A 20,837-nucleotide genomic window follows, 5' to 3' on the forward strand; every position below is an offset into this window, starting at 1 on the left:
CTATTTGTTGACAGTCGTGCTTCACTTAACGAAGGGAATACGTTCTGAGAAATATGTTGTTAGGCAATTTTGTCGTTGTGCAAACATCATAGTGTGTACTTACACAAACTTAGATGTTATAGCCTACTACACACCTAGGCTACCTGGCACTAATCTTGTGGAAACACCGTTGTATAGGTGATCTGTGATTGACAGAAATGTCATTATTTGGCGCATGACTATATTTGAACAGATCATTAGATTATCTACGCCCCTTAGATCCTAAGCTAGTTTTTTGCTGTACAGCAGACTTCTTGCATTTTTTATTCAGACAGTGTGTGCTCAGGGAATGAAATAATAATTTGGCAAAACAATGAATTAAATCAGCTGTGGAAAATGCAATTAGATTATTCACTCAAAGCCAAAGATAAATAAATTAAGGTTCTTTTTTATTTTGAATTATCTGAACAACTAATAATCTGTGTCTCTTCTGTTTTTTACTCTCACCCTTTTCCTCAGAAGTGAATTAAGCAAAGATAATAAAGAATTCACCCCCTATCCATCAGGAGCCCTGGGAATTCAGTTAACCATAAAATTGAGTCTAGAAGGGTCTTATTTAACTATTTGGTTAATTATATTCAGCCCGCTCTTCCTATAGCTCTGGTTAGTGTACATCCTTGTGGTCCCAGCTTTTTAAAAAATCAGGCAGCATTCTTAATCCTCACCCTGTAATTTCTCATTCATTTTATTTGTAGGGCCCTCTTTGGGACAGATGCAGAAGCCCCCATTAAGCAATGCCCGGTTTGCCGGGTTTATATCGAACGCAACGAAGGCTGTGCTCAGATGATGTGCAAGAACTGTAAGCACACGTTCTGCTGGTACTGTCTCCAGAACCTGGACGTAAGTTCCACTTGGAAGAGTCTTCTCCATACTGGATCTGTGCAACAGCCAGTATCCTACAGGCTTTCCTTTTAAAACATTGAGCCTATTTTTATCCTGCAAAAGAAATTTATTTTTCTTAATGAGACTTTCCGAGCCTGCTACTTTAGATATCCCTAAAATCTCTATTTGATTACCTTAGGTGTGTCACCTTAGCTGTAAAGGCAGACTTTTGTTTTAGGACATATTCTGCTTTTCGGACATTGTCTCATTCTGTTGTGTAAAAGACTATTAGGGTATTAGTTTTATATTGCTATTATAACAATTTACCATAAACTTGTGGCTTAAAACAACACAAATTTATTATCTTTGGTTCTGTACATTAGAAGTCTGACATGGGTCTCACTGGGTTAAGATCAAGGTATCCTCAGGGCTGCTTTCTTTCTGGAGACTCTAGGGGAGAATCCATTTCTTTGCCTTTTCCAGCTTCTGGAGGCTGCCTACATTCCTTGGCTTGTGGCCCCTTTCTCCATCTTCAAATGCAGCAACATCACATCTCTCTGACCCTTATTCCATAGTCATAGCTTCTGGAGTCATTCCCTCCAACCACAGCCGGGAAAGCTTCTCTGCCTTTAAGGACCCATGTGATTAGATCAGGCCCATCTGGATAATACAGGATAATCTCCATCTCAGAGTCTTAATTTAATCACACTTGCAAAATCCCTTTTGCCATGTAAGGTAACATATTCACAAGTGCTGGAGAATAGGCCATGGGCATCTTTAGGGGAGCAGTTATTCTGCCTATCACCATTAGGTTGTTTTCCTCTTTTTGGATTTAAGAAAAAGGCCATTCAACTCAATGGTATCTCTTAAATAATTATCTCGTTCATTGGCATGACAGTGGTATTGCAACTGTATTGTGAGGGTCCCTGTCCCAGATAAAGGGGTCTGGTCTAATTATTCTTTTCCTTCACCATTCAGGAAGCATATCTGCTCAAGTTCAGGTGCACTTTCATTCAGTCCTGTGCTAAGGCTGATGGTAACCTCAGAGTTAAAAGGTGGTGTGAAGGATTGGTGAGAATTCTATGGTTTTCAATTCTAACGTTTTGAAGTTTGGGGTAGCATAAGTTGTTTATAGATATCCCCTATTTTGGCAATTTGGACCTGTAAAATATGTCCATATCAGTGTAAGCCCTCAGTCATGGTTGAGTGGCCATTCTTTTCTGAGCTTTTCATTTTAGTTGCTTAGTTTGCTTCAATTCAATAAACAATTTGTGTCGTGCTTTATTGTCGTTTAGCTCAGAGAATGAGCGTGCAGTTAACGTGGGATGTGTGCTGGGCACCACATGCCTGATTTTTACCTGAAAATGAGATAGGTTGTTTAGGGTGATATCTATGAGTAAGAATCTTAATCAACTTGATATCAGTGTTTCAAGAAGAGGTATAAATTGGGGAGAAGAAAATTGACATTTTAGACTCTGGAAGCTCAACAGCTCAGGTTGAAAGAAATGTTTTCATTCTTTTTAAAAAATTTTATTTATCATAAGCCCTTTAATTACAATTATGTTTGATATTTGAGACCTCTCATGATTCCACATGAGTGATATTCTGGATGAGGATTTGACTGATTGTACACCCCTCATGCTTTACAAATGAAAGAAATCTTTTCTGTTTTCCATCAGGTTTAACCAAAATATTAATTGTGTTCATATCCACGATGAGGTTGAGCCCATGAGGTTCTCTTTAGGAAGCCACAATGTAAGGGAGTAAATATGTGCACCAGATCTCTATATCCTTTGGCCACAATATGTTTGGGGTATGGTGTTGCAAAGAACACATTGTTCTGTCACTTGTACTGTTCTGGTACTCGAGATGAAACGGTACAGATGTTAAATGGCTGGATACACAGCATCATTTTTGGTCATTGTTTTTAGAGATCTCATTCTCTCAGTTTTACCCAGGGGCATTGGCTTGTTGGTAATGATGTTTTTCTGTAGACAAGTGTTCTGTGCCAGATCGTGGTGTTGATCTTTGTTTATAGGAAAGTTTTAGAGCATGGGTCTAGGAGAAGGGTGATTGTCCAAAAGCCAAGCCTGAGACAGACACCAAACAGAGCGATTTTGAGTTTTGCTGTGGCATTGAGTTTGTTCCTGCCTTGATCCTCATCTCTCCTGTTTCAGAGGATGGGGTATTCTTAATCTTCTGCTTTGGGAACCTCAGAGATGTGTCCCTTTCAGTTATCTCTTCTCTCTCCTGTGACTTCAACTCCCACTCTTCACTCTCTACTCACTGACATATCCATGCATTCAACTATGTCCCATTTAAAAATGAGGAACACTTTTCTCAAGCCTACATTTTCCCCTTTCTACCATTCTATTTTTCTCCTTCCTTGAGAAGCCAAGGATTATGCTTTTTTGAGGAAAAAACCTCTAGCTGTTGACACTTACTTACCTCCAATCATTGTGGTGTACTCAGATTGCCACCTAGTCAGACCCTAACCATATTCTTCCAAGGCTTTGAGTGATTTCTTTTGGGTAAAATCCAATGGATCCTTCAGTTCTCATCTTACCTAGATTCTCTGCTGCCTTTGACATCTTCACCACCTCTGTTTCAGTGATATCATCTCTTCTGGTTTATCTTGTATGTTTCTGGCCACTTCTCAGTTTCCTTTCCAGGCTCTCCCTTGACCCATTCGTAAATGTCTGTGTTCAACAGCCTGTTTGCTTCTCAGTCTATACTCTCTCCCTGGGTAATCTCATCTACCTCTGTGGTTTCTTCCACCCCAAGTACACTGATTCTCTAGTCTCTTTTCCAAAATCCAGCTGCCTTTTGAACAGTACTGCTTGAGTGTCTCAAGTTTCTGTCAAGTTCAACGTGTCTAAACTGTGGTCATCATCTTCCTAACAAACTCCATCTCTGTGTTGTCGTTTCTCTCAGCCAAGTCACTGCCTTCTACCCAGTGGCTTTCCCCTCCTCTGTGATTTCTTCTCCCTGCTTCCCTATCTAGTTAGTTACCTTCTTAATATCTCACCACTGTGTTTTCCTCTTCTCCATCTCAGCCACTGGCATTTTATCTCACCTGCTTACTACAACACCCTTTTAGCTGCCTCGCATATGGTCCTCTCATTCTATATTGCACCTCCTCTAGAGCTACCTTTTGAAGATAATTGGTCAGGTCATTAATCTTTTTTAGACTCAATCAAGAGTCTCGTTGATTATGATCTGTTTTCACTCTGATTTATAAAACTACTGAGATATAGTCTAAAGATTACGGGCTGGGAATTCCTAGGGGCCATCAGTAATATCACTAGACAGAGCCTTTGCTTCCACTAAGGTGATCTGATGTGGTTAGTATCCATCTCTCAAATCAAAACTGCATGTTTACCAAAACCTCTCTCTTTGTTTTTCAGAATGACATTTTCCTCAGACATTATGACAAAGGGCCGTGTAGGAATAAGCTCGGCCACTCGAGAGCCTCAGTGATGTGGAACCGAACACAGGTACCCTGACCTTAGAAGGAGCATGAGATAAACCAGACTTATGATGGCTTAAAAAGCCCACCTATTCATCCTCCCCACTCTATTCCCTACCTACCCATCGCAGCCTGGGAGGTTCTGGGGAGTTCTGGGGCAGGGCTAGGGAAGAGTAATGGAGCAACTGCCTGAAGTTAATTCATGAGCACCATCCCCTTGGGGATAAGTGTGGGGTTGGGGGTGGTGGCAAGGCACCAGAGCAGCCAAGTAATTAACAGTGACCTGCAGAATGAAGGCAGATGTTCTTTCCTCCTGAAAAAATGGTAGAATGACTTTCCTAAAGCCTTTTAAGGCTTATTTGCTGTGAAAGGCAAGGCTCTAAAATCCTTTGAGCCCCTGCTGGGGCTTAGATCCCTCTGTACATGCCATTGTATGTTTATGTGGCAGGTTCAAAGGAACTCCTGGTTTATTTTTAATAGTGTTTCATATTTATTAAAGGCCGTGTTCCTTTTGAGGGAGTCGGTGTTAATAGCCTAGTAATCATTATTAACATCCCTATGAGACTGTTGAGGAAACTCAGGTAGAGAGAGAGCCAACACCAACAATTCATGGTTATGCTGAGCTGCACCAGAGCCTGAGTTAGCATTCAGTTTGTTCTTCTCTTCTTTGATTTGGTCCTTAGTATCTCCCTGGTTTATATCCACTTCAGACCATTGCTGGGCACTGGCTAAAAGGTCCCATAATTGTAACTGTTTTAAGTGCCTGAGATGGTGTCTTGGTCAGTTCAGGCTGCTATAATAAATTATCATAGACTGGGTGGCTTAAAAAACAGAAATTTATTTCTCACAGTTCTGGAGACTGGAAGTCCAAGATCAGGGTGCCAGTATGGTTGGGTTCTAGTGAGGACTGTCTTCTTGGTTTACAAATGGCATTCTCACATGGCAGAGAGCAGAGAGAGAGGAAGCAAGCTCTCTGGTGTCTCTTCTTAGAAGGGCACTAATCCCATCATGTGGTCTCCCTCATGTCCTAATTACCTCCCAAAGCCCCCATTTCCAAACATCATCATATTGGGGATTAGGGTTTCAACACATGAATTTTGGAGGGACCAAACATTCAGTCTATAGCTGATGGCTTAGTATACATATAGGAAGATTTAACTGCTGAAATAGGCTTTTCCTCTGAATTTCCAGGTGGTCGGGATTCTTGTGGGATTGGGCATCATTGCCTTGGTGACTTCACCGTTGCTGCTCCTGGCTTCCCCGTGTATAATCTGTTGTGTCTGCAAGTCCTGTCGGGGCAAGAAGAAAAAGCATGACCCATCCACAACATAAAGATCTCTGTTTGTGTCCATGTGCCACATGTCTGGGTTATATGAGACAGCACAGTGATAAAACCCCACTGACTGAACTTGCCTCCTTCTCTTTGCCAAACTTTGGAAGTGCCTCTGTGTCCAGACTTCGAACTTACCTGCCTGCCTTCGGCATCAGAAAAGGCCAAGCCCTAGTGTGTGTGTTCCCGTGTAAAGAGAACCGGGTTCTACAGTCCAGGCTGTGTCTCGGGAGCATGTTGGGAAGCTTTGGGGATGCTGGGGAGGAACTAACACCTCATCATTTTGTCGTCTGAAGGATCTCACTGGACTGTTCAACTTCCAGCCAAATTCAAGGAGCCTGAGTGAATATTCAACATAATACATGCGTTGCCATGGTTGGCAACATACATGATAACTGAGAAGCCAAATCTGTTCTGTGTTGATTTGACCACCATGAGAAACATGGGGGAAAACTCCCGTGTAGGAGGTGAAAGATAAGACTGTCTAAGGGAAAATTCTCATAAGAGCTATAAAGCAGGCTGCTTATCTTAGGCGTCAATATGGTGGTTCTGCTGCTGCCAGCTACCGGGTGTGCTTTCCCAACATTCCCACAGTGACTTGGCAGAAACACAATGGTTTTCTTCTTGTGTGATCTCAGCTTCAAGCAGGAGAAACTGCTGTGCAGAGGGAGTTGTCCCTTCCAGTAAAAGGGTTGCAGCATATAAAACAATATGGTCTGATTTAGTATCTCTCCCTTGACAAATGTAACTTTTTTAAGGTGATAAACTCTTCTCTTACAGCCAGGAGCTGTGGTCTACAAGATTGTTTTATATGAAGTATGGGTAGAGTGGCAGAGGTTCAAAACTTCATCATAGATAACAGGGACCTTTCTTGAGCTCTGTGTTCATACACCAAACAGATTTAGAATTGGACATGAAAGTACACACCGAGTGAGTAGGAAAGTCCATATGTATATCTAGAATCCATGTAACTTGCTGCCTATCTAGAATTTCTATCCATTGGGCATGCATGGATATACCCAGCAGGACACACAAAATAAATGTTTACGTAAAAGCCATTCTGTCCTTCCTTCTGTGACTAATATGGTTTATTATAAATCAACCTAAAGATTTTTTGCATATTATATATGTCAATTTTGGTTGCAAGTTCATAACTTACCCAAAAGTATAGATTCATAAGCATCACTTTTAAAACAATACTTAGTACGATATAGCTGTCTCAGATTTGTAAAAACACAATTTAGAGCAGCTCTCAGTGAAGTTTGGTCTTGCTCTTTCAGGATCTGTTAGGGTGATCTGAATACTTGCTGTATGAACAAGGCACTGATAAAACAACGACAAACAATATGTAAGAAGTAAAATGTAAATGCTTTATATATCTTAAGTAGTTTGGATTTGTATCACCTCGTTGTGACTTACTTTTCCGTATACCTTTAGTCAGATTTTGAAGAAACGAGTTTTGAAAAGACAATAACTTTTTCTCCAATGACAGGATTACATAATTGCCATTAGCGGTGTAGCTTGGTGCTTCATGGTAACATAGAAATGTTGATAGAGAGCCCTCCTTGAAGCCAGGGATACACATCAGGAACTATCAGGACCTATGATATTTTCTGAGGCAACTGGGTAACTAGATTATTAAATTGCTGCTATCCTGGACCTACTATTAAAGAATGATGCTTTACCTATGTCAGGGAAGGTATCCTAAGTGGGGATGTGTGTATTTAAGGAACTTTAATTCACACGTACATATTGATATCTGATATATATATATAGTACATTAGTGGTCATGTACATTTTTATTTACAGTTTGTACAGAACATAGATGAGAACTCTGGGAAAACTTTTGAATGACAACCAACCAAAAACATTTTTAATCATTTATTAGGAATTTCTCAATGTTAAGTGTCTTTATTTTCCTTCGAAACTCTAAACACTTCTTAAAAAAAAAATCAATACCTTCTTCTATCAATGTATTTCATATTAGGGTGAATATAAATGTACATATATTTGAATAATTTGCTTTGTCTTACACTGCCTCCTTAGAGTCAAGGGCATTTTTAACTGCTCAGGGGATCACACGAACTCAAGTGAAATTGAATTTTTTTCTCAAGAATGTCAGTAGTGGCAATGTGCTTGTCCACTAGTAAACTCTCCAAGCTTGGTTTCACAAAGAATCTTCCAACAGGGACTGATTTCAAGTAACCTAAAATACTGTGTTATCAGAGGCAGAGCTCCTGAATTTGGAGTAAAGGTGGAGGAAAACATCTCTGCTATTTCCTTGGCAAAACTGAAGGAACTTGTCTTCTCACAGACATACGGTAATAGAATTAGCTACTTTTTTTGTGGGGGATAGGGAATGAGGGTTGTTTGTCAAACAGATTTTAAATAACTTAAATAATTTAAATTTTTAAATGTTGCAAAGTGCCTGAAAAATGGTGACTTCTTCCTTAAATAGCTAAACGAATTGGCCTGTGTGAGATTGTCTGAATCAACAGGAACAGGTTGGTAGGTTAAACCCAGATATATCTCTGGTGCATCGGAGGGCGAGACGCAAGCCGATCTGGAGATTTTGTTTATAAAGGAGAGAGCTGACCAATTTGATAACAGAAACTGATGTTTTCGTTTTGAATAATTGGGCAGTGAAAGAGTTTAATCTATCTCCTTCCTCTGTTTGTCAGCTTTATCCTTTCCTAGTGATTCTCTTTCCGTACTAGGAAGAAATATAGGTCTACGTGATAATGTTTGGATGTTGTGGCAAAAATCTTTTTCCGTTTGGAGTAGTATAGTCCACTCGAAATAGAAATAAGAAATCATTCACCAAATTGTAATCTGGGTGTAATAACCCGCCATCCAGAAACACTATTGGATGTAATGGCACAGCATCTAGCCATTGCCCCTTCTAGGAATTTTTCTCTCGTTAATAGGTAGGGAGATGAGGAGCCATATGGAAGCAAATTTTAGAATCTTAGGCATCTTATTTGTTCATGCCATGGATGTTTGCTTTGGACTTGAAATCTCTATTTTGAAAGAGGCCTTTGGAAAGGGAGTAATTCACAGTGTGAATTTTCTTGTAGCCTGCATCAAAAAATTTTACCTATCCAGGTTTGAAAATCTACGTGTTCATTTGAATGTAAATCACTGTTTCTTACAACCCCAAACTGTCTCTTAAACATTCTTCAGAATCTAAATATGTATTACTCTAGCCTTCCCTACACAGTGCTTCTAAAAGACTTTCTGTTCAGGAATGGATGCCTTTGTGTATATAGAATCATGTACATATGTGTAGCTTTAAAGACAATTTCAGAATGCCTTAGATGAATGACATTTTATAAAGCTGTCACAATTGATATCTAATAGGCTATTACATCTCATGTTGAAATCATGATCCAGAAAGTTTTGTTATGTATTTAAGAAATTGCTGTTGTATTATATTTTTCCAATTATTTGAGAGGAAAATAGCTGTTGTAGTCTCTCTATCCCCAATAAATGTGGAGCAGGAAATCAAGTGTGTTAACTTTTGTTGTGCTGCACGTTTCTAGATGCGTTCAATGTTTTCATCCAGGAGCCAACCAAGTCGCTATTAAATCTGGGCTTCAGAATTGACAAAAAGTACCCAAATCTGCAATACTATGTATGGAAGTAACTCTTGTTGCCTTGTTTCTTAAAAGAAATGGAAGCAAGTGTAATGCCTTCACTTGTTGCCGACTTTCTTGCTGTGTGTGTGATATTTCACACTGCCAGTGCACAGGCGTTGATCGTTATCTGGAGAAAGAACCAATAATTTAGATCTTTGCTCATTCTAGTAAAAAATGCTGCCAGGCTTCAAAGCCACTAGTTCTGTAAAATAAGGGTTGGACTCTGTGCTCTCTAAGGTCAGTTCTGACCTTCCAAAAGTCTGTTAGAGGAATATGTTTCCTGGTTATGATATTTAAAGAAAGGATGTACATTAGAGTGTTAACTTAAGGTCATTTCCATTTGATTAGCATTCAAGGCAAGACTCTCCTAAAGTTGGGTGCCAGAAGTTGGCTAACAACTAGAACTTCTGTTTCTGCGAACCTGAAAGATCCCATTCCTGTACTGGTGTTGATGCCTCTTTATTGAATGTTACGTGCTTTTAATGTGATACCTGAGTATAAAGGTTAACAATTGACTTATAATTCAAATTTCATTTTCTAATCATTCAGTTTTGAGGAAATCAATAAGATCATTTAAAAACATTTTAGGGTTATGTGGTTTCTTAATTTGCTTAATCATCTCCTAGAATGTCAACATTATTTCATTTTTGAAGCATACTTATTGTTTGCTGAACTTGAATTTGCATTCCCAAAGAATTATCGAATGAACCATTTTATACAGCAGTGATTTTAATCAATGCCCTAACCAGCAAACTCATTGCTATGTAAATTATGAGCCTAGTGAATTTGGAGAATTATAATTAGGTTTTTCTGTAATTCAATTATTTTCATTTGTTAGATAATCTAGTTTTTCTTTAGACTCTAAAGGTAGTATCCAACTCTATATTATGAGAAAGAAATGAATTTCTTCAAATAATTTAGTAGCAATTATACTATGTTTTGTTTGTATATTTTTACATATACTTTTTAAAGAGTTTTTTAGAATAATCCTATGAGATAAATGGAGCAGATATTAGATCCCTTTCATAGAGAAAGCAATGGTTTTGTGTTCTTGCCTTGCTAGGGTTCATACTACTGATGAGTGGCAGCCAGAAAAAGAATGCCAGCATTCTTTTTGCCTAAGGCAGATGGTCACCCCCTGAGATCAACCCCAGTCACTCCCTGGGGTTCAGCTAGAGGAAAAGGGCAGGAGATGGAAAGTGATTCATTAGAGAAATAACTAGGTGATGTGTATCCAACTTGCTAATATTGCAGCAAGAATTATACCTGGATCCATATACTTACTCCAGAAACCAGTGTTCGTCTTCCCCACAAATACAAAGTACGTTCTCACAGGTTCCTTTTAATGTTTACAATCAAGACTCAAAGTGATGAACTCAGATCAAACCCTTTCCTATTAGCATTACTAACTTGTACACTAATTTGTATTTGTGGCCTTTCATTAAATAAATCAATCGACTGGCAGTTTCAAAAGCAAGAAATGAGGCTCTAAATAATGAACTTAATGACTTTCTGAGGTGTATAAAGAAGTTGTGCTTTGAATTCATTGTCTGCCTTTATGTTTTTCAATTTTATCAGTGCAATTTTATCAGCTTTCCTTTTTTTGTGTGTTAAAGCTAGAATTCAGGCTCTTGATGAGAAGGATATTAAGTCTAATGTTAGCCATTTTATCTTGTGGTTCTTTAATGATCTGGCATGATTCCAGGGGTATATTTTCTTTTTGGAGGAGTGGATAAGTGGTTAACATTGATGCTATTGAATACATTCAAATAAAAAGAACATGAAGGTTTTCTCGAGGTGAGTTGTGAGACTTCTGATTATTGATCAACATGGACTTATTTTTTGAAGCCAAGCCAGTTTGTTTAAAAGCAAAACAAGTCCAGAAATCCACACACCGCCCTGCGTGGTGTGTCCCGAATTCCAGCCTGGCCCTGGGACTTTGGCATCATAAGAGCACGTGAACGGAGTGTGGGGAGAAGGTTGGCAAATCTTGTGTCACCCTGGGCACGGAAAAAGCTTTCAGTGACCTCTCCAGGTGGTGTGGGGTCGAGGGAGAGACACCTAGCTCTGCAATGGGATGGCTTCAGTTCCAGGCCTTCTTGGCTCTTGACTGGTGATGTGGTCCTGGGCCAGCCATTTGTCATACAGTGTCATTTCATCCATCTTAGCTCAGGCTTAGGAGGATCGGGTGAGATCAAGAATGTTGAAGATCTTCTAAGTGTTGTTTGTTAGGAGATGAGAGGAGAGGGAGCCACTGTACCGTGTGCTATAGCTGTGAGCGGCGGTGACCAGTTTTCAGCCAGACACTGTTCCCAAAGGAGAAGAGGGGCCTAAGGGGGGGGGGGTGTCCCAAAATACATTTCAAGCTTGTGAATGTGTGTTGAGGAAGGAATGACCTCCTCAGTAAATATATTGTCTTTTTAGATTTTAAAAGTTCCTTTATGTCGCTTTTTCACAAATATTTCACAAAACATTTAGCTCATTTCATGCTCAATTAAAATGGAGGATATGTGGAGAGAGAAATGCAGAATTCTTATCAACACAATGATTTTTGGGGGGAGGTTTACTGTAAAAACATACATTTATGAGATGCCTTAATGTGTGCAAAGGAGTTTCAGAGAGACATCCTTTTGCTCTGCACACTGCTCTAGGAAGTGGATGTTAATATGCTCCTCCCCCAGTTGACAGATGAGAGATGCGACTCAGGGGCTAGGGGATGTGGCACAAAGTCATGCAGTGAGTGAGTGGCAAAGCTAGGGTTTGAACCCACATCTTGCATGAGACAGCCCAGGACCTCTTTGCATTATTTTCATTTTTTTAAAAAGTGGCTTAAAACAATACATTTAATAGCCTCAGTTTCTGTACATCAGAAGGTTGGTATGATGTAGCCGGGTTCTCTGCTTGGGGTCTCACCGGGCTAAAGATGAAGGTGTTGGTCAGGTGTGTTCTCCTTCGAGCCTCAGGGCTCTCTTCTAAGCTCACTGGTGGTTGTCAGAATCCACTTCCTTCTCATGCCTTGATGTGGCCCCCTCCATCTTCAAGCCACATCGAGTCCTTCTCATACTTCAGATCTCTTTGACTTCCTCTTCTACTGCACCTGTCTGACTTCCATTATTTTAAATTTTAAAGTGGCAATGGGAGCATGTTTATGTTTGTCGTTTTCAATAGGAAATTTAACTTTTCGAGGTTCTGTTTCCCTGCCCTGTGAAGCCAAACAGTTTGCAGATATATCGGTAGTATATTGTGATACTATCAGCTAGAAGAAATCACGAACTCCAGGAAGCATTAAGAGAAACATCTAGCTTCCTACAAGGGAACTGTTGATCTCAAGTTTCAGTTGAGCCTGGCATGGCCAAGGTGTTAGCAGCAACCCTGCTCTGGCTGGTGTCCATGCGAGGCCCACGTGGTCTTTACATGAGACAGACTTTCCCAAATGGACTTAGAAGAAAACCTGATCTTATCTTTCTCAACAAACCTTCAGAAGACTCAGAATTGGATTGACTCTTGTGTTGGATTCAGGAAGGGTAACTCCTTTCAAGAGCTGGTTTAAAGAACAGGATGGTGTTTCCACTCAAGTCAGACCGAAAGCAATGAATTCGAGTTAACCAATTGCTGCCTATTGTTGAGAAGCCTGCACCAAAGATCACGGTCATCACCTCGCCCTCTTTCCTGCCCCAGTGCAGGAATACAGACTCTGACCAGATGTTTTAGATGCTTTAAACTAAAATGGCCATTCTTCTGACTAGAAATAGAAGACTAGGGGGAGCTATAAGAGCTCAACTAGACCCTTGTGGCTTTGGACAAGTTACAATTTATCTTGGCCTCAGTTTCCTCATCTAGAAAATTGTTAGTGATTGTTTTCTAGGTCCAGTTCAAATCTAACCTTTTATGTGAGATGAAAAAGGTCTCCAGCACCCACTGTGCACCCCATATACACAAGAATAGTTGGCACAAGGGAAATTCTTATTAGACAAGGAACTGGTAATTGCCAGAAGAAGCTTCCAGGCACTAAATTATGGATAATTCCAGAAACATATGAAATATATTACCAGCTTATTTAAAATAAGCAAATTCAAAGAACAATGGCTGAACTTCATGGTTTGTTTGCAGCTCTTGATGGCTGAAAAGACTTACAACAAAAGTTACTTGGGGAATTTCCAGGTTCATGTTTCCTCTATTCTATTAAAAACATCAGAACCTCAGTATCCTTATTTGAAGCACACAATAGACTATTTATTCTAAGTGTGTCAGTCTGAGGATTCTTTTTAACATTCAGTTGCTTGTTATTAATTAATTTTTCTCTATGTTTCCAGTTCACATTGCATGTTCTGTGAATTGAATTAAATTTAAGGTACATATGTATATGTTGTTAATGGATGATATATAGGATAGTTTATATATACATTGTGTGTGTGAATGAGTAGTGGATAGATAAGTGGATGGATAGGCACATCTACTTAGGTACAAAGAAGTTTTCATTTAGGCTTAATGAATAAATTTTATTTTCAAAAGTAGAACACAAGGCTACTTCTGGATTTCAAAAACAGTAAATTAATAAGTAAAAGTTAAATATTCAAAGAATACTTCAAAAACTATTTTGATTTTTGAACTAAAATGTGTTTATTTTTCCATGAATTACTTGAAACCCACAATAAGCTATTCTTGCAACTGATTGCTCCCATTTGTGATAAAATGTTTCCGCTTAGGGCTTTTAACATTTAAGTGATTTTTAGAGTGGTCATACTAAATCTCACTTCTAGTATTTATATCTGATGTCACAAATATATCCTAATCAAGGAAGTAAAACAAAGACTTGAAAAAAATCTTCAGGCTTAATTTCTGTTACCCATTTTAATGAAAACAAAAATGCGTGTTGATTGCATCTGAAAATGGAAATGATGGAAAAAAAAAGGAAATGAGTGTATTCTTTCCCTATTACCGATTCATAATCTGCAGGGCATTTCTCGAATGCTTCCACATAAATATCCTCAAGTGGTGTAGGAACATGAATTCATGCCTAGAAGGAAGAGAAGATGACATGGAAGCACTGCCCAAAGCGAACTGCTAAGGATTAAAAACTTATTTGACATCTCTAGTTTTATTTTCAAATTGTGTCTTTAAAATTCATTTAAAAATTATAATCTACTCCATATTATTTTGATTTAATTTTCAAGATAATATTTTAAATTACCTAAGTGAAATTAACTTAAAGATGCTTCATCTTTATCTTGTTTTCTCCAGTACCCACAGTGTACCCCTGGGGTGCACCTAAGTTTATTTGAGCAGCTATAGGCCTATAGCTGAATACAGTGAAGAAGGCAAGTCTATTAGGTTACCATTCTAATTATGAAGCATGTATTCAGTGTCTTCTTTGTACAACAAATATGTGGCAGTTAGTTGCCCAAAGTGGCTTAGTTTGGTTTAGGAGAAAGAACACGTTGGGCTAAAGAAAGATGAATAACCGTATCAGGTCATGCCTGATAAATGCCAGGTGAGTGGCAGAAATTTGTATTATGAGCTTTGGGAGGAAGATAGACATTGCTGAAACTTTTTGGTTAGGAGTGTGCAGAGTTGGTATTGGATCAGGGCTTTGAAAGGAAAGATTATTAGGATTGTGATTGCAAAGAGGGGACAAGGGCATTACAGAGAGGGGGCATGATGAGAGCAAGGTGGCTTGGGGAGCAATAAATAGCCTAATTAAGCTGAAACAAACCATTTGTAGGGCAGAGGCGAGCCAGAAAAGAACGAGGCAAGAGAGACCCTTGACTGCCAGGCTCACGAGCTGGTGGGTTCTTGTTACAGTGGGGGCCATTTACTGGTTCTGAGCTTGAGGGGTGATATCTGCAAAGGTACATTTTAGCAGGTTAATCTAACAGCAGTATATTGGTTGAATTGTAAGGGGGAAAGCTAGAAGCAGCAGGACTCGTTAGAGGACTACTGCAATTGTCCAGATATTATCTAATGAAGGCCTAGTCTAGAAAAGTGTCTGCGGAAAAAGAAAAAGAAAAAAAAAAAAAAAGCAAATGAGAAAGATGTTATATACCAAAAGGTCAATAGCACTTTAGTGATTATATCATCTACAGAATAAGTGCTTTTTGAAAGTTTTCCGTTATATTATTTTCTTACTTGAACATATTACCGTATTAAATCTTAAAGCCTCCGTACAATTGCTATCAGTCTTTACCCAGAGCCAGCTTAGAAAGGGTTTTGTTAATATGAGCCTTACTCATAGGACTTACCATTAAATCATTTCTGGAACAAAGCAGAAAATACATTAAAATTACTCATAGGGCATAATGCAAGATCAGCCAGATCAAATGCAGAAAAACTGTGTAGGAGATGTAGTTCTACTTGGTTTTATAAGTTTAGCTAATTCTTATAAAAATAGGGGGCACAGGAGAGTTTCTTATATTAATGAATTCACTGATGTTTAATTAGTTCTTTCAACCCAGCTACCTTTTTTGGGGGGGAAAGCCAGGAGCACTGAAGTACTTAACTAACTTAACAAAGACCGGAAATGGAGCTGAGTTCCGAAAGTGCTTTGAGGAAGTTAAATTGACCATGTTGTTTTCATTTACTTGGAAAGAAATTCCTTTTGAAAGTGCAGAAGGTGTGTCTATCCCCTTACTTAGCTGCCACTCTGTCTGCTAATAAGATAAACTGATGTAATCTTATGCTATATCCTTCCATCTTGCATGTGAAAAACTAAAGCTTGTAGTGATACCACTTAACTCAGGGATTCTATTTTATAATTGATAACTAACCCATTCTTATTAGAATATTCTTTTGCCCTTTGCTCACAGAAACCATGTGCTCTCTGTACATCTGACATGGTAGCCGTTGGAGCCCTGCTTAATGCAGCTGAACACAGACACCAGGGATGAGAGACTGAATTCTGGCCAATTTGGACTTCTGTGAATCAATACTCATTATCTTAGGAGGGGAAAAAGGAATAACTGCGTATAATGATCAGAGATCATATGGCCTTCCCTAAAACAAATAGTGGAAGGAGAATTCAGCCCCCTATAGATTGTGTGCTGATCAACTGATGCTCAGGGAGGAAAAGTGAAACTTGGGAGAAATGCTTGGACAGTATTCCTAAGTCCTTCCATTGATATTGGTATATGCCAATGTTCCTCTATCAATTCTGTTAATACTCTTATTGTATTGAGAGGGTGAAGAATTGGGTTGTATAGAGAAGACTTTTATAATTAAAAACAATCTTTGATTCTTGGAATGATGTTTTTATCTGGTTTATTCTCAGTTGTTTCTTAATAGCCAGGTATTTGTCTGTTCTTGGTCTCTTCAAACAATGAGCTGTTGGATTTATTATTTCAATTTGCTTTCTAATTCATTAATTTGTTTTTAATATTTATTAATTTTTTTCTCCTGGTTTTTAAAATTTTTTTAAATTGTCTTTTTTACTTCTTGGGTTGAATGCTTCTTTATTTTCATTCTTTCTTGTTTAGTTATAAAAGCATTTAAAACTATGACTTTTCCTTTCAATATAACTTTGATAGCATCCAAAAAATTTTAATAAATAATGTTGTCATTGTTGGTCTTTTCTACAAAATAATCACCATATAGATTTCTACTTCCGCTTGTAATGGTTTGGGTTAGATAGGCTCTGGTTTCCAAGTGTATTTTCTTTTTCTTTAAAACTATGACAGATTGTGTTTGTTTTGTTTTGTTTTGCATTGGAGTCATGCAGCCTGTACAATTTCTGCTTTGGGGAATTTACTGAGAATTTCTTTGTGGGAAAAAATTAGAAGATATTCCATAAACAAGTATTTTCTCTAAGGGTACAAGTGTATTTATTTATTTTTATTTCAGATTTATCGAGGTATAATTGACAAATAAAATTGTAAGATTTTTAAGTGTATGTTGTGGGGATTTGATATACATATGATACCGAATATCTTAATCTCAAGTTCTTGTGCCCCATGCCCAGCAAGCCAAACACGGAGACATGCTTGGAGATAGAGAAAGATTTATTCGAATTGGCCAAAATGAATAGGTGGGAGTCTGGGTTCACTCAAAGCCACATCCCCAAGAACAGAAAGCAGCAGGGTTTTATAGAGCTAAGGGGCTTGGCAGGAGGGGCTTCAGGGAAACAAAGGGGTCACTCTGGATAAGCCCCCGGGCAATCTGACTTCTGCACTTCAACGGCTGCTGAGGGCTGGCCATCCGGTGATGCAATGTCCCCAAAGGCATTTTCTTTCTCCTGCAAAACAAGCTCACAAATCCTTGAGACCCCTGAGTCACCCCTCAAGTTAACCAGGAAAAACAACAAATTGGTTTAATATCTAGAGTACCCCTCAGGTATCCTGCTTCACATAGACATTGTGAAAGGATTTTCCTCATCTAGTTAATTAACACATCTATCACCTCATGTATTTATCTTTTTTGGGGGGCAAGAAAATTTATGTCCTACTCTCTTAGTAAATTGCAATGATATCACACAGTGTTATCAACCATAGTCACCATATTTTACATTAGATCCTCAGACCTTATTCATCATATAGCAGAGTTTGTACCTTTTTACCAACCTCTCCCTATGTCCTCCACCCCCAGCCCTCTGGCAATCATTTCTCTACTACCTGCTTCTATGAGTTTGACTTGTTTTTTAGATTACATGGTATAAGTTATACCATGCAGTATTTGTCTTTCTCCATCTGACTTATTTTGCTTAGTACAGTGCCTTTAAGGTCCATCCACGTTGTTGCAAATGACTGGATTTCCTTCTTTATCATGGCTGAATAATATACCATTATATATATATATATATGCCACATCTTCTTTATCCATTCACCCGTTGATGAACACAGGTTCTTTCCATATCTTGGCTATTATAAATAATGCTGCAATAAACGTGAGAATGCAGATATCTCTTCAAGATCCTGTTTTCATTTCCTTTGGATATACCCAGAAATGGGATTGCTGGATCATATTGATGTGGGGCTGCTGAGTCAACAAGTCTAAAAAGAATTTTCAGACATGAGCCGCTCGTTCATTTGTGCACCTTTATTTTGTGTTCAGCATGGGGACAGGACCCATGGGCAGTAAAGAGTTGCAGTGCAAGGGTCTGTGCAGGGCCATTATATACTATTTTTAGCTATTTTACTGTTCTATAGAAATGTCAAAAGAGAAAGTATTAGGTGGTCTGGTTAGCCTCAAAGATTAGGGCGTGGGGGCGGATGAATGAGATGTGTCCTTGCATTCCAAGGTACAGTATGCCTCAAGGGACACATAGTCAGGAGATTAAAGTCCTCGATCACCTCCTGAGGTAAATTTCTTCGCTCCTAGCCAGAGGCAATTGAGTAATGCGAGCCTGAATGAAGTCTCATGGAAAGAATTAGAAGTTGTAAAACAAGTCGTAGACAAGGTTTCGACCACGTCAATATGATGGTTCTATTTTAAATTTTTGAAGAACCTCCACACCATTTTCCATAGCGGCTGCACCAATTTACATTCCCACCAAAGTGCACAAGGGTTCCTTTACTCCACATCCTCGCCAACACTTATTTCTTGTCTTTTTGATCATAGCCATTCTAACAGGTGTGAGATGATATCCCATAGCGGTTTTGGTTTGTATTTCCCTGATGATTAGCAACGTTGCGCATCTTTTAACGTACCTGTTTGCCATCTGTATGTCTTCTTTGGAAAAATGTCTATTTAGTTCCCCTGCCCATTTTTTAATCAGATTGTTTGTTTTTTGGCTCAGTTGTATGAGCTCTGTATATATTTTGGGTATTAACTCCTTATCCGATACATGATTTGCAAATATTTTCTCCCATTTTGTAGTCTGCCTTTTCATCTTGTTGATAGTTTCCTTTATTGTGCAGGAGATTTTTGGTTTGATGTAGTCCCACTTGTTTATTTTTGTTTTTGTTGCCTTTGCTTTTGGTGTCAAATTCAAAAAAACCATTGCCAAGACCAATGTCAAGGAGCTTACTAGGGGCTGGCCTGGTGGTGCAAGTCGTTGGGTGCGTGCACTCCGCTGCGGTGGCCCGGGGTTCGCCGGTTCAGATCCCGGGCATGCACTGACGCACTGCTTGTTAAGCCCTGCTGTGGCGGCGTGCCCATATAAAGTGGAGGAAGATGGGCACGGATGTTAGCTCAGGGCCAATCTTCGTCAAGAAAAAAGGGGAGGATTGGCATCAGATGTTAGCTCAGGGCTAGTCCTCCTCACACACACACACACACACAAAAGGAGCTTACTGCCTATGTTTCTTCTAGGAGTTTTATAGTCTCAATCTTATATCCAACTTTTAAATCCATTTTGAGTTGATTATGGTGTAAGATAATGGTCCAGTTTCATTCTTCAGCACGTGGCTGTCCAGTTTTCCTAGCAGCACCATTTACTGAAGAGATTATCCTTTCTTCATCATATATTCTTGGCTCCTCTGTCATAAATTAATTGACCATATATGCATGGGTTTATTTCTGGGCTCTTTATTCTGTTCCATTGATCTGTGTGTCTGTTTTTATGCTAACACCATACTGTTTTGATTTACTGTAGCTCTATAATATAGTTTGAAATCAGGAAGTGTGATGCCTCCAGTTTTGTTCTTCTTTCTCAAGATTGTTTTGCCTATTTGGAGTCTTTTGTGATTCCATACAAATTTTAGGATTGTTTTTTTCTGTTTGTCTGAAAAATGCCATTAGAATTTTAATGGAGATTGCATTGAATCTGTAGATTGCTGTAGGTATTATGGACATTTTAAAAATATTAACTCTTAGAATGCATAAACATGGAATATCTTTCCATTTATTTGTGTTTTCTTCAATTTCTTTTATCAATGTCTTATAGTTTTCAGTGGACAGATCTTTCATGTCCTTGATTAAATTAATACCTAGGTATTGTATCCCTTTTGATGCTATCGTGAATGGGATTGTTTTCTTTATTTCTTTTTCATATATTTCATTGTTAGTGTATAGAAATGCAACTGATTTCTGTATGTTGATTTTGTATCTTACAACTTTATTGAATATGTTGACTAGTTCTAACAGTTTTTTTTGGTGGAGTCTTTCTTTAGGGTATTCTATAAATGCTATCATGTCATTTGCAAATAGAGACAGTTTTACAGCATCCTTTCTAATTTTAATCCCTTTTATTTCTTTTTCTTGCGTAGTTGCTCTGGCTAGGACTTCTAGTACTATGTTATCTTGTCTTGATCTTAGAGAAAAAGTTTTCAGCTTTTCACCATTGAATATAATGATAGCTGTGGCTATGTCATATATGACCTTTATTATGTTGAGTATGTTCCCTCCTTACCCACTTTGTTGAGAGATTTTATCATGAATGCATGTTGAATTTTGTCAAATGCTTTTTCTACATCTATTGAGGTGATCATATAGTTTTTATCTTTCATTTTGTTAATGTGGTGTATCACATAGATTGATTTGTGGATATTGAACCATTCTTGCATCCTTGAAATAAATCCCAGTTGATCATGGTGTATGATCCTTTTAATGTATTAAATTCAGTTTGCTAATATTTCAGTGAGGATTTTTGCATCTATGTTCATCAGGGATA

At 38.5% G+C, this 20,837-nt stretch overlaps 1 protein-coding gene across 2 annotated transcripts in view; it reads left to right on the forward strand.

The window, feature by feature from the left end:
* Positions 1-9,164, forward strand: part of RNF144B (ring finger protein 144B) — a 158,559-nt gene extending 149,395 nt beyond the window's left edge. For both annotated transcript variants that reach the window (XM_087438071.1, XM_004432087.3), the window contains exons 6-8: positions 735-879; positions 4,269-4,358; positions 5,522-9,164. In XM_087438071.1, coding sequence (XP_087294197.1) covers positions 735-879; positions 4,269-4,358; positions 5,522-5,662 — 376 coding nt within the window. In that variant the 3' untranslated portion in view covers positions 5,663-9,164. The remainder of the gene's footprint in view (positions 1-734; positions 880-4,268; positions 4,359-5,521) is intronic.
* Positions 9,165-20,837: the final 11,673 nt, after the last annotated feature.

This window comes from Ceratotherium simum, chromosome 13 (genome assembly GCF_057802395.1).
Source record: "Ceratotherium simum simum isolate JZ-2026a chromosome 13, ASM5780239v1, whole genome shotgun sequence".
Lineage (NCBI taxonomy): Eukaryota > Metazoa > Chordata > Mammalia > Perissodactyla > Rhinocerotidae > Ceratotherium > Ceratotherium simum.